This window comes from Miniopterus schreibersii, assembly GCF_964146895.1.
Source record: "Miniopterus schreibersii genome assembly, chromosome: 2".
NCBI lineage: Eukaryota > Metazoa > Chordata > Mammalia > Chiroptera > Miniopteridae > Miniopterus > Miniopterus schreibersii.
In genome coordinates this window covers 53,777,858-53,796,827 of record NC_138102.1, presented here as the reverse complement: position 1 = coordinate 53,796,827, position 18,970 = coordinate 53,777,858, and the positions used below count along the sequence as shown (strand labels likewise).

The following is an 18,970-nucleotide window of genomic DNA, read 5'->3' as shown; positions in this document are numbered from 1 at the left end:
GTGCAAAGTGACAAGCTTTATATATAATAAAAAGTGATAATAGGAAGCAGCAACAACTAACATTTATTGAGGTTTTACTACATTATAGGCACTCTGCCAAGTTCTTGTGTTCACCACAAGAATTACAGTTACAGGAATTTTAAACATATGAACAAGAGACGGTTGGAGATGTTTTGTGACCCGTCCCCAAATAAGATAATCTGGTAGCGCAAATGAACACATTTATAGGCTTCAAGTTTGTAAAAATGTTGGTAGGCAGCTCACTTATGTGTAAGTATGTTATAATTGCAATTTTAAAAATAATTAAAATTCGTTTAAATGAACCCTGAATCCTTAAAACCTAGGGTTCTATAGGTGCTATCTCGAAAGGCATAATAAAAGCAACTTTTCTGATACCAAATGTTCTCTTCCCATTCTTAGAATTTATAGCTGACAAACTCTTTTTGTTAGCTCACAATAACAGTTATCAAGCTTAGAGCCTTGATGTGAATGAATTTCCTGGATTAGGACTCCTTTCCTTAACACCATTGTCTTTATGATTAATATGTTTCACACGTAAGTTCTTGATACCTTTTTATTGTATCCCTTGCAAATTATCTGCTATCATTAAATTAAATCTTATTTGACAGTTTTATTTCTAAACCTCTAAATTCCAACACTTACTTGATTACTTAAATTGAAGTAACTGATTATTGAGTTTGAGAGAGAGAGAGGAAGGGAGAGGGAAAGAGAAACAACAATGTGAGAGAGAAACATCGATCTGCTGCCTCCTGCACACCCCCTACCGGGGATTGAGCCTGCAACCCAGGCATGTGTCCTGACCGGGAACCCAACTAGCAACCTTTCCATGCACAGGCCGATGCCCAACCGAGAGCCTCACTGACCAAGTTGAAGTAACGATCATTAAAAACAAATATATAAATGTGGATCAAACTGTGCTAAACCACATTACACATGCTCTCCTACTTAAGGTGAAGCTATCATTCTAGACACAGCTGTTGTGCATCATAAAGGAGTAGAAACACAAACTTGGAAACCACAGACTAAACAGCCGAAGATATCAGATGGTTACTGGAAATTATATTTACTGAGGAGTGCTTAGGCCTTTCAAGTATATTAGTAAGTCACCAATTTAGTACATAAGAGACCTAAGAGATAATTTAGTCCAAACCCCCTGCTTTCTGTTTGGGAAGAAAGGTCCACAGAGGTTAGGCAACATGTTCTAGGTCCACTGCTTGACAGTGATGGAGCAGACCAGCTCCTCAACCCACCTTTAAAAATGTAATTCTTTGTCAGATATTGGACTAGCCTTTAAAAAATTGCAAGTACATAGTTATACACATCTCTGAATGTATTTAGTAAAGAAAACATACAATGTTTTTATGTGGAGTCCTCTTTCTTTATATTTATCCCAGTTGAAACAGTTAAACCCTGTCTGCTGCCTGATGTTATTTTAAACATAACTTTGAAAACATTATAAAGTTCCCCTTTAGTTCCTGATGAAGCAACTTCAAAACTGTAACTCTCACAAGCTGTCAGTGTAACATTCTGACTTTGCACCATCAATTCCTCATATTCTTCCTAAAAGGATAAGTAGAGTGTAAGGATCATGAAAGAATGTTTAGATTAACCTGTCCTATTCAGGGGTTACCTTCTCTTTAGCTCACAAAATTAAGAAACCATTACATTAACACATTTATTGGATAAATTTATCTAATCTATATCTAATGTAACAGATTATCTACCTAACTTACCTGCGCTCTGCGATGTACAATACACACCTTTGTACAGTCTCTGTCTCCCCAGCTACAGCCAAGTTATTACTGCTCTTCTCTATTTCTTTATAACTGGTTTCAAAATCTGGGTTTTACAAGCATCAGACTTGCTAAAAAGGAGTTATATTTGCTGATGCTTTTTTCCCTCCTAAATTGGAAAGACATCTGAGACAATCTTGAATCTTTTTTCCCCTGTGATAAAGATGGTTTTGTCTGACCCATGCAGACTTTGCATGGTGACTGGTGGCTTCTTGGCATGTATTCAATGCTCAAGAAACGTGAATGTCCATGAATAATAACATATATTATTGCAACAGCAAAGCTTCAACATACCGGAAATCTTCTTTGAATACAAGTATCTTAGGTATCATAGTGGACAGAAAACGAAATCTTTCTTTGCATGTTAAAGATGACATTCTCTACTTGTCTCCTCCTCAGAGCCTAGCACGGTGTTTTGCAAAGGCATATGTTCAATGAGCGCTGAATGAATAAAGTATAAGAATGAAATAATTCCCTTCTGATGTTTGATGTGTCATTATTTAGAACAATGCAGTCACTCAAAGTGATCTGGTAGGAGTATTTGAATGAATGGGTAATTTTATCTGTGATTTTGATTTTATGGCCTTAGTTCTATGCAATATAAAAAGTAACTCCGTAGTTCCTGGGCACTTTACATGCATGGGAATCTGGAAAGTACTTAAGAGACTCTCGCATCTCTAATCGATAAGAAATGGGAAGGTTAGAGCGTTATAAAATATTATAGAGCTAGCAAGCAAAAGGGCTGCTGCTCAAGGAAAAGAACCTTATTTTCTCATCAGAATGAAGCAAGACCCAACCTACATTTTGGGTTTAAAGTTTACAAATGTTTATTCATGTTTGCAGTTAAGAGATCAAAGAAAGGAAGGAGAATTTCAAAGTTCATGTAGATAAGAAGACAAACATGTACCTAGAATGAAGATGGAGAGAAGACAAAAACAGCTCTGTCATCTACTGGGCCTTTAATAAGTATATTTTGAATAAGAATTCATAATTGCTACCCACACTGATTTGTCCAGAGAATTATTACATAAACAAAACACATATTTATATATTTCTTTATATATAAAAACACATATTTATATGTTCATATAAATATATAAATAAATATATATATAGAGAGAGAGAGGAGAGGGAAGGAGGGAGAGAGAGGCGGTGTGGGGGGGGAGAGAGAGAGGGAGAAAGGTAACTGTTTTAAGTGTTTCACTCTGGGTAGACAGATCTCTAATCTATATAAATGACGATCACTAATATGTTGCCATCTTATTTTTCTCGTCTCCCTCACAATCACATCTCTGTATTTGCTTCTGAAACATCACAGGGTCCTAGTCCTTCAGCACTCACAATTGCTTCCTATTAACCTGCTGCATCCAGGTACTTACGTCCTTTTGACAATTCAAGTAGGTGTGTGTTGTCTCTAGGAATTTTTTGCTAAATTGAATAGACCTCTCATTTTTCATTCTCCTGGAACCTCAGAGGGACAGGACCTGGTTGAAAAATCACTGCTCCCTGTATTCTCGATGCTTCCCTTAGCCCTCTGCTGCCGATTGACTTTCCTTCATTCACCTGCCTCCTCCCTGCTGGTCCTTCTACTAAACTGGGTCCTTGGCAACCTGTTCTTTATGGTGGAGAATTGAACAGATCCTGTTTTAAAGATTAAACAATCATTAGAATGCCTTAAAAAAAGACTATCGATACAAAAGGTAGTTGGAGATGTGGAGTGACTGGAACTTCTATATACTGCTGGTGGGAATGTAAAAGGCTACAACTACTTGGGAAACTAGTAGGTTCCTAGAAAGATAAACAAGCATCTACCTTTGACCCACCAATTCCTCTCCTAGGTATGCACCTAAGAGAAATGAAAACATATGTCCATGGAAGAGTTGCACATGCATGTTCATACAGCATTATTATAATAGCCTTAAATTATAAACAACCCAAATGTTCAATGAGAAGTGAACAGATACATAAATTACGTTATATCCATACAGTGGAATGCTACTCAGTAATGTAATGACATACAAAAATCTCAAAAACATGTCCAGAGAAAGAAGACAGACAAAATGATACATAGTATGTGATTCCATAAAAGAAGGGCTAGAATTAATCCCTGGTGACAGACACTAAAAGTGGTTGTTCAGGAGGCTGGGAAGAGGCACTGCATTTACTGGGGGTGGGGTGGGGGGGCACAAGGCAACTTTCTGGGTGATGGAAATGTTTTGTATCTTGATTTGGGTAGCAGTTACATGAGTACATGCAATTGTTTTAACCCTTTGAACTGTACCCTTAAAATAAGTGTACTTTATTATATGTAAATAATACCTTAAAAATAAAAATAAATGAACCTCATTAGCTGTTCTTAAGCCAACGACTCCCTGTCTATATTTCCAGTTCTCTCTAACCAGTTTCAGGTACAGATCTACACATACCACCAGGATGGTTCCATTTCAATCTTCCATCATTATACCAAACTCCTCTACTATTACTCTCAATTACATTATTTACTTCAAAGGTAGGGCCCTTCCTCCTTCCCTCATTTCTTCCTTTAGAATATAACTATCACTAAAACTATCAATCATTTGTTTATAATACAAATCAAAATCCTTTCCCTTCAAGATGGAATGCAGGAAAGAGCACTTTTAACATGTAGTGGAAAACTACATTGACTGGGCACTATTAATATCATTCATTATAAGCTCTATGGTACCAACTAAGTCACTTAACTTTCTTGACTCTCATTTTTCTTATCTGAAAAGTGAGATAACTCAATCATTACTATATTAAGGAACATTGTGAGATATATAAATAAAAATAAATTGATAATAACAAAGCTCTACATTTTTAATACAACACTTAGAGCTATTGTTACTGATACTTATTCAAAAGCCACCACCGGGGCCCTGGCTCAGGCCCAGAGCTGCTTATGTCTGAACTACTTCAATAGCTTCCGATACAGTCTTCCTGATTTTTTAGGCACATGACCAACCTGTTACTCATTTTTATGACTAATAATTTACCATGCAATACCTTTTAAAACACTATTGTATAATCTTGATCTTTTAAAGATATATGTGGCAAGATTTATAGAACCCGAAATTTGTTTCAAAGTAGCTGTCAATCTGGAAACTTGGGTAAAAATGTGAGTGAAAAGCCAAAGCTATAAATACATTAAAATTTTTCTAAAAACATTTTTTTAAAATGGATTTTTAGAGAGAGAGGAAAGGAGAGGAGGGGGAAGGAGGGAGAGAGAAACATCGATGTTACAGGGAAACATAGATAGGCTGCCTCCTGGACACCTCATAGGGGTGATCGAGCCCACAGCCCCGGCATGTGCCCCAACCAATACCACCTTTCAGTTCATATGATGATGGCCAACCAACAGAGCCACACTGGCCAGGGCTATAAATACATTTTTAAAAAGCCAGGTTGATTTTACTATGTAGACATTACATAATTTTAAATCAGTAACTGTTTTGTTTTCTTGAATAGTTTCTAATTTTGCTGGATATTCTCACATTTTAAGACCTTTACTGGTCTACTGACTTTACTTGGATAATAAGCTTCATAAAAAAGCTGTAGTGAAAATCAGTATTTTAACTGCACAATGTAATTTTCCCAATACATAATGACAAGAAGATATTTTAATCTCTTGATTAAAAAGTCATTTATTTTTTCTAATCAATTTTCTTCTTTGCATTTTTCTATTATATATTAGAAATGTTTCTCTAAATGTGCAATTTAAAATAAGTTTTATATCTGCTTTAGAAAATGGAAACTACAAGAATCAATTCCATATTTTCTATCATTTGTAACAGTGCTTACATATATAGGGCAAAACAGAGAATGGATGCAGAATTGAAGACCAAAATACTTTTTGCTTAAAGGTCATGAAATTTTAGCTCAAAGATTTTATTTTCAATTATCTGTACAATAGCTTTAATTTTATGTTTTATTTGTGTGTTGTCTCTGTTGTAGCCCACAGCTATATAATTTCAGAAATCAAGAGGAAAGGCACAATAGCTGATATTATTTTTTTAGAGGATTTAAACTATGAAATTCAAATATCAAGACACAATGTACTAGTTATTACTGATTTGAAAAATAGATCAAGTAAATCTAGAAAGAATTTATGAGATCCATCAGCACCATGGCTAAAATTTGCTGAAACTCAGGAAATTAGATTTTAAAAACAGATAAATTAATTAACTTTGATTGCTTCTACAAACAACAGCCTTCCTTTTCCAAAATAGTACATTAGTCATCACTCTCTTAAAGCTCCCCATCTCCCTGGGAGGAACACATCGCCCTACCCACCCCGCTGGGGTAGGTCATGCTGGGCTTGGTCATGTGACTTGGGTTAGCCAATGGGATGTTGACAGGTGAGTGACCTATGCAGACTTAAAATGTGTTTGTACAAGTCGGGCCTGCCTTTCTGTGCTCCAGCCATTGCCAAGAGAAATACAGGCCCTGGGTTGTCTGTTGGGTTTGGAAATATGAGAGAGTAACAGCATCCCCAACAACCTGCAGACCTGCTCCAGCTGCCTAGCTGATGCATGGAAGAGATGTTTGATGATAGTACGCCACTGAGTTTTGGAAACATTGTCTATGTAGCATTATAATGGTAATAGATAACTGATTTAAAAACAAATAAACTTTGGTATTGGATTTGGGGAGGTGTCATGTGTATTTTTTTAAGTATTAATTTAAGTTTGGTGGCAGATATTATTGCTTAACTGACTCAGTCCCTGTCCATATTTTTCTTTCCTTAGCCATGTTCCAATAATCGGGACACGTAAACCAGTTTGGGTCAATAAGATATAAGCAGGTGTCACGGGTGGGGCTCCTGGGAGAGCTTTATAAAAGTGACGAGGTTGGCTGGTATGCTCCTCTGATTAGTTAACTAGTTTGTTTGTTTGTTTTGATTCTACTCCTTCCCTTCTGACCAGAATAAAGGCAGGATACCTGGAGATATATCAGACTCCATATAATTATTGAGAAGAGAGCCACAAGTGAAGGACATCAAAACAGAAAAAGAAACCTTAAGAATATTCTAAGCACCACCCAGCCTGTCCTGATTACGGCAGACTGCCTGTATACTAGAAAAATTATTCTGTTTGAGCTCTTTAGTAAAGTTTGTTGTTATCTGCGGCCAAAAGTAACACTAATTAATATTTAGAAGGATGGATAGGTAGGGAGGGAGGGAGATAGAGAGAACTGATTTTATGCAAATTACTTAATATATACATACGATCCATAATTCTATCTAGAAATATTATTTGATTCAATCTAATATTAAAAATTAGATTGATAAAGTGACTATTTTAGCTAAGGATATATAATTACATTAAAATTAAGTTTCACTTTTTATATTTTAGGTATGCTTTTCCATAACCAGAGATAAAATAACACTAATAATATATCAGATAATTTTGAAACTAAAATGTGGCAGAATTCATTTATTTTATAACTTAAAGTTTGAAGCTATTTTCCCTACACTAATAATTCAGCATATTAATCAGAAACATTCTCAAAATTTGCTGGCATTTTTACTATGCTAGCTGCACATGGTCTGGGATTTAATTTTTAGGATAAGCCACAATGCAGATTTCTTCTGGGCAGCAACCCTCAGGTATGTGATCGTGAAAGCAGAATATCATGGTAAAACGTCAACCAGGTAAGATTCACGCTCATCGAAGCTATCTTTCTTTTATTTATATCACATTTTTCTATATAGCAGCAGGTTCTCCATGAAAGCGTATCCTTCAATTTTTTTACTTCCATTTGATGCATGTAAGTAAATGTATTCAGTGAGATTCAAGTGTGTGCCAAAGTGCTATAAAGTAAAGGAAAATTGTGGCACACTGGCTATAACTCATGAAGAGTAATATGAACAGAGAGTGGCTAGAGCATTTGACTGAAAAGAAAAGAGATTATATCCTGGTGAATTGAGTTAATTTCGACTCTATTACAGTATGGTTCTTTATCATGTGTACTCTGACTATATTAACAAATGAAATAGTGATGAATCATTCCAGGAACTTGTAGAAAACATTAATATTTCAACATTATCACTGAGTATCTATGTCAACACACATCAAAAATGCATGAGAAATGACTACCTACACTCACTAGTTACACTCATTAAGAATATATATGAGAAATATAAATTGTGTACATAAATTTGCGATATGATTATAGGTAGAACATACAGCAAGAAAAAAGCTACATGAAGACCTCGCATGGAAAAATATGTCAAGCAACTGAAACCAAATGAATACTTGTAATCAGTTTAGAGTAGACTGTAGGATCACATGAAATGCCATTATATTTAAAATCATGAGTTATCTTATAAATTACTAGTACTAAATCATTTTTTAAAATAATTTAAAAGTAGCAAAAATAAATAGCCACTCTCAAATAAAAGTCGTTCTTCAATTCTATTGATGATGTAATTTTGGAATCCCATACTTAAAAAAAATAATAATAATAAGTTTGGCTTTAAAAACTTTGATTTCTCTTCATTTTTAAGTTGATCACCAAGAAGTAATAAATTCACATGAGAGTGAGGTATGACACTGCAAAACAAATCAACACTCCGTTAACCCAATGATTTTCAAATATCTAGGAAGGCTAAGAATTTTTTATGTATATAGTGTATAGTGTACCAGAAGAAGATGACTATTCAGTCGCAGTGGGCTGTGGGACAAATTGATTGTTTAGCATTATGCACAGAGCATAAAATGCCCACCATAGAGATGACAACACTCAAAACAGCAACATCTGTGTAGTAACTTTCACATATTATACCTTTTATTTTATTTTTTAATGATCAAAAAGATTCATACATCAAAAATTCTGAGGATAAGCTCTCACATTGAATTATAGTAGATCATTTTTAGGGGAAAAAAGTAGTTAATGGCTGCTAGAAGACACAGTAATAATATATAATACATTTTTTTTCTAGGATAATAGATATTTTTGCTTCATTAGGGACTATATAAATTTCAAGAACCTAGAGCAAAATAAAGTAGGCACAAAATAACCAAATGTTTAGAAAGAAAAAAAAATTTTTTCTTTTCTTTTTTCCCTTTTTTTTTGGTTAAACAACTGTTTGCAGATTTCCTTAGAAAAAGAGAATTTTTATAATAGCATAGAGGGAAAAGTGTAAGTGGATAAATAGATTCAGTCCTGACTCTCTAGGAATGTGATGCTAGAATAATGAGTTGGCCTCTATGGAGCTCAGTTTCTTCTGTAACATTAAGAAATTCCAATTACTGTTCCTAGTTGGTCAGTGAGTTTGTTCATTTAGTCATTCCAGAACTTTCTCTGGATTTTTATTCCCTCCACCTGGACTGTTCTTCCTTTAGAGATCCTTGTGACTTGACGTTACACCCCTTCAGGTCCCTCCTAAAGCATAATCTTCTGCGAGTTCTTCCCTGGACACGTGACATGAAACAGCAAACTCTGTGCCACCCCACACGGTCCAGCACCCAAATCCCACTTCCCTCACCTCTGCAGCGCTTCCCTTCTTCACAAGCACACGCTTACCGCCCTTCTCCTCCCGCCTCCTCCACTTGAGTATAAGATCAAGGGCTCTAACTTATTCAATGTTGTCTAAAAAAAATGTCTGGCCAGGGACCAAGCTGGCCTTGGATAGACAAGGATGGCGAGGCATGATATGTCCCCTCTGTGTAGCTCAACACACAGGAGCCATACACACACACACACACACACACACACACACACACACATCTATATATAGATATATATATAGACAGACAGACATTCTTTGGGATGTACAGTGCTCAGTCTGCACAACCATACCCAGCTTCATTGAGGCGATACCTATAAAACACAAACTTGAGCATGCCATTCTGCCTAACGCCATCAATGGCTCCCACTGTCTACAGAACAAATTCATCCTTCCTGGGCAGGCCCTCCCTGCCCCTCCGAGAGGCTTCATCTCCCATCTCTCCTCCAGGCTCACTTATGCACCGATTATTAGGAACTTAGTCACCCCTACACATGCCAGTGTTGTCTGTTCCAGTCTCAGTTATGTGCCGCCCCCCCCCCCCATCCCCTCACTGCCGCCCTTCACGTTTTTAGCCTATTGTGCTTTAATTCATCTCACAGGTTTCGATGCTGAACTCCCTGCTGTCAAGTACTATGAATCATTCATAACCCCAGCATGTAACACAGGGCTAAATAAATGAAGGAATTACTCACTACATGAATATATGACTTAATTTGATAATTCGGGAAACAATTCACATTACTGGCCAAACTTGATTACACTTTTCTTAATTTAAACAGGGACCAATGTTGTCCACCACAGCAGATAAAAGGAACTGTGTATGAGTGTACAGTCTCCCTTTTGCTGCTAAACCCAGGGACTGAGTTATTCAGTGACCACTATTTGTAATTTTTCTTTTTTTAGCCTTGGAGGACTGTTGGGCTGATGAAGGTTAAGCATGCACTTTAGGTTTTATCTGTGTTCACTCACAGTAAATCAGTAGCTTTTTCTGACCTCCTTCAAAAGAAGAGCAACCTAGAAGTATTTATTTCCCATGGCAACAGTGAAGCCTCTCAGATTTACCCATCAGTAGCCCCATATCAGCCATGATTGTCACTATTAGAGAACTAGACTTCCATCTGAAGGTCTGAATCAAAGGTATTGCTCTGGTAAGACATGAAATGGGAATTTGAAGGTGTCCTAACCTGTTAGGCTTCTTAAATAAAGATATAATTTCTTTTAATGAGACAATAATCTGGGAAGGATCTAAGAGCAAAAGCTGAAATCATTTAACACATACTGAGCTCTCCAACATTTTTTCTGGGCACAATCAACTCAGTTAGGTTTATTCTAATCAGCAGATAAGGGAAGAGACATGACCCAAATACTCTCAAATCTTTCAGCCAAGGGGTGCAAAATAAGATGACACAGCACCATTTCAACACTTCGACAAACTTTTCTGTTTAAAGATTGACAGACAGCGATTCTAAAAAGGTTGTTCATTTTTTAGCTTTGGAAATGTCAGTGCTTACGTTTATACTGAAATGTGCTTGAAACCACATTTTTCCCAGCAGTAACTGCTTTAAATGAAATAATAGTAACAGTGAGGTTGATATAAAGAGCACTCTTGACCTGAGGTGGTGAACACACAATACAGTGTAGAGATGATACGTTGCGGAATTGTGCACCTGAAACCTGTAAAATTTTGTTAACCAGTGTCACCCCCATACATTCAATAAAAAGGAGAAAAAAAAAGAACATTCTAGCAGATTTGTATTTTATTTCCTCACATTTTCATTATAAACCTGCAGTTTGCTATGTAACTGTGAGAGAACAGTATCTGTACTGAGTTACGTGTCTTGTGTGCATGTGTGCTTTCTAAGGTGAAATGCAGCTATGTGTGAACAGATGGCCTTTTAATCAAGCCCTTCATTTTAACTTACATATGTTTTTTACAATTTCCCTGCTGGTATAAATGTTTTGGCTTTAAAAAAGTTATCTGGGGTATTAATGTAGAAGACCTTTTAAACTTGAATCATCACTAAATTTTAGGCAGGATTAACAGATAAGCTTGTATCAATTACTATACTTAAGTAAACTTCATAACTGCCAATATCAGAATGTATTCTATGAATGTCATTATTTTGAATTAAGAATTAATGTTTAACATTTCCAAAATGGTTTAAAGTGCTTGATATAATTTATAAAAATATTTATGTTGATGTTCCTTTAAATTTAAAATAAGGTTTCTATTGAAAATGTCAAAAAAATCTGTTGTGATTTACAGAAGACAAATACCTTTAAAATAATTCTATGAAGGCATTTGATAGAATTACTTCCTCCTAAATCAGATTATATTTGAAATAAAGAGTTTAAAGATAAAAAAATCTGAAATTAATTTATAAAAGTTTTCTTACTTTTCAAGACTCAAAAAACTGCATATTTTGGAAAGGTTTAGAGATTTTAAAGACAGAGCATAAAAACAGGAGCTGCCTGCATAAAGTAATATGGGTTTATAGTCAGACAAACTTGGATTTGAATATGAGCTCTGCCAACTGCCAGCTGTAGGACCTCTGGGAATAGAGCAAACCTCCCTGAGCCTCCGTTTCTTTATCTGTAGAATATAAACAGGATCATAGGGTGAACTAAATAAAAACTACGTGAGTTTTCATAGAATCTGCCAAAAAGTAGGCTCTTACTCACAGTGCTTTTGTTTTTTCTTTCTTCCTCACCTCTACTATGTTTTCTGCTGTAATTTAAAAGATATTAACACAATCATAAGTGAGGAGATTAAGAGAAACAGAAGGTATGTTCAAGAAGTTTGGAACAAGAAAAATAAAGAAAATAAATAAGCACCCCATCAAGATTTCTGACTGTCTTTGATCACTAGATGCAATTTTCTAAATTAAGAATCATGATGTCTGAACTAGCAACAACTGTATCTAACTTGCTACCATATCTGTTTTTCAAAGAACATTTAAGTGAAAATGTACTACAGAGAAGACTCTCTATTTCCAGAAATTCACAAATAGTTTAAGAGAAACACTTCACGTGAGCAATATACAATTGACCCTTGGCAATGTGGGGGTTAGGGGCACTGACTGTGTGTGCTTGAAAATCCACATATAACTTCTGGCTCCCCCAAAACTTAACTAATAACAGCCTATTGTTGACTAGAAGGCTTACTGATTATATAAACAATTAACGTGTTTTACGTGTTATATGAATTATGAATTGCATTCTAACAATAAAGCTAGAAAAAAAGAAAACCGTAAGGAAAATACATTTATAGTATTTATTGAAAAAAATCCACATATAAGTGCACCTGGGTAGTTCAAAGGTCAACTGCAATAAACACAGGGGGAAGACAGTGAAGTGTTTTAATGAACTGAAATGTAATCGACAATGAACATTTAAAAACATCCTTTCAGCAAATACAGGTATCAGAGATGCTAGCCAAAGCACAATGTTACTAAGATGACTAATTTATGTTGCTTTTGTTCCCCTCTGAGAGTTAGGATCATAATCAGAGGGTAGACTGCTCGGCTATGGTGCGAGGTAAACCGTGGCGTGCACTTGGCAATTCTGAAAGGACCGACACTGAGAAACACAGGCACACCCCCTTCACAGCTTCCTCTGCTCTCTCCCCCCTCCACCCCCCCCCCCCGTTTCCCATTCACTCTTATTCAAAGTATTACATCTATATGCTTATTCTTTTAGGTTAACTTGTTCCTGGTTAAGTAGAAATTGCTCTGAACAGGACCCTATTTTAGATATGATTCATTTACACTTTCACTTGAAGTTAAATCTACTCACATCAACAAATAAGGATTATGAATGTTTGAAATTAGAAAAAAAGAAGTAAAAGGGGTACAGAAAGGAGAGGTTCTGGATAACAAAGCCAGGCTCTACCTATTTAAAACTATCATTGTTTTACCCAGGGTAAGAGTTAATTATAATAATGTGCTCTAATCATGTGCCTGTACCTCTCTTTTTCCAAACGCTTATTTCATAATTCCGTTTGTCAAATTGTTAGGGGTAATGACTCTATTTTACCACTGGGGGTAAAAAAAAAAAACAACCCACAAAAAAACAAAACAAAGAACAGATGAAAACAAAACAGATGTCCTATGAATTGCTGGAAGTTGGCTTTGTCAGAATTACTGAATACGTGGTTTCTGACTCAGGCAGTATCTCTACAACTGAAATAAGAAAAGGGGAGTGCCTGTCTGTGGGCCTCTCTGTGGCCATTTCTTTCAAATTATCAGAATTCACTAATGCTGAGCTGATAAATAGGAATCAAGTGAATTGATGAAAATGGCTGAAATGATCAGTACTAGCACAGATCAGTAGCCTTATATATAAATCTATATAAATCCAGGTGACCTCAGGTTGCTGTTCTAGCCACCAAGCAATGTTCTTTTTTATTTAAAGGGGGGGGGGGCAAGGGATACAATTTTGACTAACAACTCCTGCATTTCAAATCAAAGATAACATTTCTTAAACCGAGGCTTTATTAAAAGTTCATTTAAAAAACCAATAAAATGTATAATATTAGACATTTAGAAAATGTTTATTAGCATATTAACTTTTATGCTACGTAAATATAACAATGTCATTAAAGTACCAAATTAAAAATTCAAACTATAATGATTATTGCATGAGGCAAGACTATGAACCTGAACGGGAAAGAAGAGCCCCAGTTGGAGGTATTTACCCTGTGGGTTAGCACCTTGTTTTAAGGGCTAGCCTAGGACAAGGCAGTTTCATCCCTCTCCAGTGTCAATCTTCCTTAAATTCCTTCTTTCTTACCTTCCCCCTTCTCTTCCTTGACACTCCCCTGGTGGCCAATGAAATAAGAGGCCAGCCTTTGAACCCCTCCTAAACCTTGGCTCCTTTTGTCTTTAATTGGAAAGACAAAAGTGAACTGGTTGCCCAAATTTTTTAAAATGTCCTCCCACTACTGTACATAAATCTCTGATTTCATCACCTCTCTACCTGCATACATTCTTCTCAACCTAACTCTTTCAGCAAAGTTCTGCAAGGGCAGGATATAGATCCAAAGAAGTCTTTAGAAATCCTCTCATCTTGACCATGCCAAGCTGTTATTTTATTCTTTTATTATTTACTGCATTAATTTATTGAGCATAGTATACTAGAATGTTTTGTTTATTTGACAGCTTATGAGTTCACAGAAGTTATCAGGATTCGATGGCAAACAGAAAAAGAGGAAAAGAGAAACTGATAATGAAACAGAGATGTGCATTAAAGAATAGAAGATCAGAATGGCATGCCACAGTGGTATACATTGAAAGTTAGCTTGGGGTGAACCTCGGCACAGTTTTTACTTTTTAATTCTCGAGGAAGGATTATAGATTTATTTGTCCCAGAACAAAATTTTTCTCAATATATTATTGTAAGTTTTGAAATACACCTATATTGAAAAGGTCTCTGAAAACATTCTTTTTGTTTCATCTGATTGTATCTTTGAACTTCCCAGTGTTGACACACACATACTTAGTCTTGAGTGATGGTTAATTAACTATTGATGGGTCCTGGCATTCTAGGGCTTCCCAGGTGACAGCTCAGTATTCTTTACTAATCGTTTAATGAAAACACTTACATGAATAATGAATCTGGCATTTCCCTAGGTACACAGGCAACTTTTGTTGCAATAATAAAGCCAAGCATAGGCACAGTTATACTAAATACTGTGGCTTGAAAATGTTTTCAGAGCAAATCAAAGAGGTTATGTTGAAAATGAAGTTCCAGTTTCTAAGGTTATTAAAAGTTTCACATTATCACCCCAATAAGCTCAATAAAAAATAAAAAGTAAATAAATGATGGAACACTGAAAAACTCTAAAAAAAGTTTCACATCAACATATAGTATATTATAAACACATAATATTAGAAGCACAGAAATGACTATATTTAAGAAGTTAATACCATTACTTGCTACTTAAGCCCCAAAGGAATAAGCATAATTTAGATTTTAGTAATCACAGTTCTAAACTTGAAAGTTTGAATGAAAAGAAACACACACATATCTATAAGCACACACACACAGACTACATATATGGTGCAGGACAACAGTGTGATTAAATTGTCTATGAAATTTGTTATCCATCTCAGAACTGAAACTTGTCGTCATCTGGTCTAATGCACAGACGAGAACATGGGATCTTTGACGTAAGATTTCGCTCACACAAATCCATGATTGCCGTGCCGATCACTGGCCTAGTGCTGAGGTGACCTGTCTTGCCACCACTTTACATACAACTTCACTAACCCCTCTGTGCAATGCCTACCCTGATTCAAGTTGACCCTTGCTTTGGAGAAACTCGGTTACTACAACTAGTTATTTGAACAAATTTGAAAAAAGGTTTTTATAAATTGTTCAAGTGGAAGACTATTACACAAACAGACATGATAAGAACTTCTAGAAAAAATCGGTTTTTGGAGGCAGAAGTCCAAACCTTTGTCCTGTTACCACTTATTATGAGACTTTGGACGAGTCACATAATAAATGTGACTTGTTACCATTTATTATGTGACTTTGGATTTAAATTCTCTGATCCTCGGTGTCTTCATTTGTACAATTAGAATAATGGTACTTGTGACATTCGTATTTCCTGGCTGTCGTATACTACACACTACTACTATTACTGCCACCTCGAATTATACTACTACTCCTACCATTCAGCCAAGCCCCTGTGCTCAAACGCCGTGATCTGCTCTGCATGCCTTGTGACTGTATCCTACCCTTGCACAGTCCTCCTGTAAGCTAAGTGTTCTGACGTTCTCGCTACAGATGATGAAACGTCTCTTGAGGGGTTAAATAACTTGCCAAAAATCTCACAGTTATTAAGAGCTTGAATGTGAATCTGAATCCAAGTTTGACTCTAAATTCATTTTAGATCCACTATATCTTGGTTTCCTCTAATATATCATATATATTTGTGTGTATACACACACATGTATAATGTAAATAAGTCATACGTATTACATAGATATACTACTCATTTTATACACACACACACATATATATTTTAATTTCTAAAATGTTAGACCAATTTTTCTTTTAATTTCAAGGCTTAATATGTGGAACAGAGTATAGGTACTTAGTTAATATTTGGGGAAAAATGAATTAATATATGGGAAGTAACTAAAATCATTCTGAGTAAGCGGTTAATTAACATGTCAGCGATAACAGTGCTATTTAAATCCTCACCCTCAAGATTATGTTATTAAAAATTATTCTAGAGGAAAAAATATAGATGGATCAGTCACAGGTTCAATTCTAAATCCAGAACTGACAATGATATACAATCAGCTGTTTTCAATAAACAAGGGCTGAAATCTAACCCTATTATCTGGACAAAAGGAAAAAGAAAAGATCCTTTTTAACATCACATATGTTTCTGATTTTTCAAAGTGGTAACAGATTGTCCTCCAAATCTACAATTTCAAAAGAACTATTCTGTATTTTCCTATCAAAATAAAATAATAACACTTGCAATATTTATTTCTCTTGACTGCTGCATATAAATAATAACAATGATGATGATAATTGGATAGTGACATTCAAAATGAACAATTTTTTTTCAGAGTTAAGGAGAAGAGGCAGGAGGTATCAGAAAAGATGCACAGAAGTCTTATTTCTAATCAAAACACATATTTTCAATTGTGTAAACCACTCCAGGCTCTCCCCTAATCTCCTTCCAGAGAACATAAGGCTGAATGGAAAGATGTGGACACGTGTGCCAGTTCAGGGCTAGAATGACATGTCTGGGGAACAGGAGATGCCGCTATTTCCATTATCCATTGAACACCTTGGCAATTCTTATTTCATCCTGAGAATGTGATACTTACTCTTGAACTGCTCTGGCTATGGAAAGGGCCGTGGATCCAGTTTCATTAACGCTATCTAAGGTCACATTTGGCAGGTCATCATCATCACTGTCACTTTTACTTTGTCTGGGAGATAGGCCTCGGGGGTCCATTTGTGCTGGGGAAAAAAGGCATATATATGAATTAAAATTAGTGTGCAGAAAGTTAACCTTGTCCTGGACCAACATCAAGCATGGAAGGTCTCTTCTGTGTATATCACACACATGGAATTCTTTAGAAATCCCAGGAATTAGTGAAAGCAATGTATTCTTTGTACTGAGACTCACTAACTCTTTTTTCTTGTTCATTTGATTTACAAAACCTCCATCAGCTCTCAATAGTTTCAGGGTATGATTATGGAATAGAAACTATAAAATTCATGATATTATCTACTCCTGAGTGGTCAGAAGCTGATTAGGTGGCTCCTAAATTAGTGTTTGACCCTCTGGCTTCTCCTTGGTTCTGCCCTTGTTTACAGCCCTCATAACAAGCTGAAAGAAGAACAAGGTTTGCAAGACTCAAATACAGTTTTAGGTATTTTTCACACTTCAGTGAATGATTGATTATCTTGCAGTTTATTACTGTGATCTGAATGTAGAAAAATGACAGAAGTAGTAGTAGCATTTTAATTATGTGTTTATATGTGCTCTTCATCTCCATCCTGATTTCATTTTTCAAAGGGCATTTCCAGATGTAATTTTCCTCTCACTGTGAACTTGCCAAAGCAAGAAACAGTCCGATGATTTGAGCCCTGTTGACCGGGACCATCAGATCCTTTCAAATGAGAGGATTACAGTCAACATTTTATACCTTAAATTATATTTTTAAAAATTAGATTTCATTTCCACCTCCTTCTCTCTATGAACAGCTTTAATAACCACTGTATAGGATTTCTATCAGCTCTCACCTCAAGCACAAAATACACACACCTTCTAAATTAGAAGTACTGGACTAGCTGCACAACTGCATTGCTAGAATACATGGTACAACACCAGCCAGCTGCAGCCAGGTCGCTGCTCCTCAAACCTGCCCACATAACATTTCTAAAACCACCACTACTTACAAAAAAAGTAAGTCTACTTCAAATCATGATTACAATGACAACTGGGTACATTTACAATTTCATTTTTTTCTCAAATAATTTTTTTTCTTACTGTGTATCATGCATTAGGTAGAACTTCAGGGAAATGCTAGTATGTCACCCTTTTTTTACCCACAAACTGACAACTTTTTATAATTCTACCTAACGTTTACATATGAATAGAAAAACTATACTTAGAGAGTTTCAACATGTTTGTAACTAACCTTGGTTAGGAAGGAACTTATATCTGTCGAACCAAGTGCACTACTGTATCTGCCACATATTATTCCTGTAGTATATAAATATTAAAATCTAATCTGAACAATGAAAGTGCTTGATAATTGTTAGTTAACTTAAAGAGAAAATAACTGAAATAACCTAAACCAGTGGTCCTCAAACAAGGGCAAATTTGCCCCCCAAGGACACATTTGTCAATGTCTGGAGACATTCTAATTTGTGACAACTTGAGGGGAGGGAGATGTTACTGGCATCTTCAATGATACTCCTAGACATCCCACAATGCACAGGACAGTCGGTCCCCCATGACAAAGAAGTAACCAGTCTAAAATGTCAAGAGTGCCAGGCTTAGGAACTCTGAGCTAGAGATTTAAGAGTCTGGATACAGAAAGGTATTACATCTTATGACTTTCAATCAACATAAACTATGCTCTAG

At 35.8% G+C, this 18,970-nt stretch overlaps 1 protein-coding gene across 12 annotated transcripts in view; it reads right to left on the bottom strand.

Annotated features, from left to right (window-relative positions):
* Positions 1–18,970, bottom strand: part of KLF12 (KLF transcription factor 12) — a 389,105-nt gene that overhangs the window by 89,097 nt on the left and 281,038 nt on the right. For all 12 annotated transcript variants that reach the window (XM_081127130.1, XM_081127126.1, XM_081127127.1 and 9 more), the window contains one exon: positions 17,199–17,334. In XM_081127130.1, the coding sequence (XP_080983256.1) occupies positions 17,199–17,334 (136 nt within the window). The remainder of the gene's footprint in view (positions 1–17,198; positions 17,335–18,970) is intronic.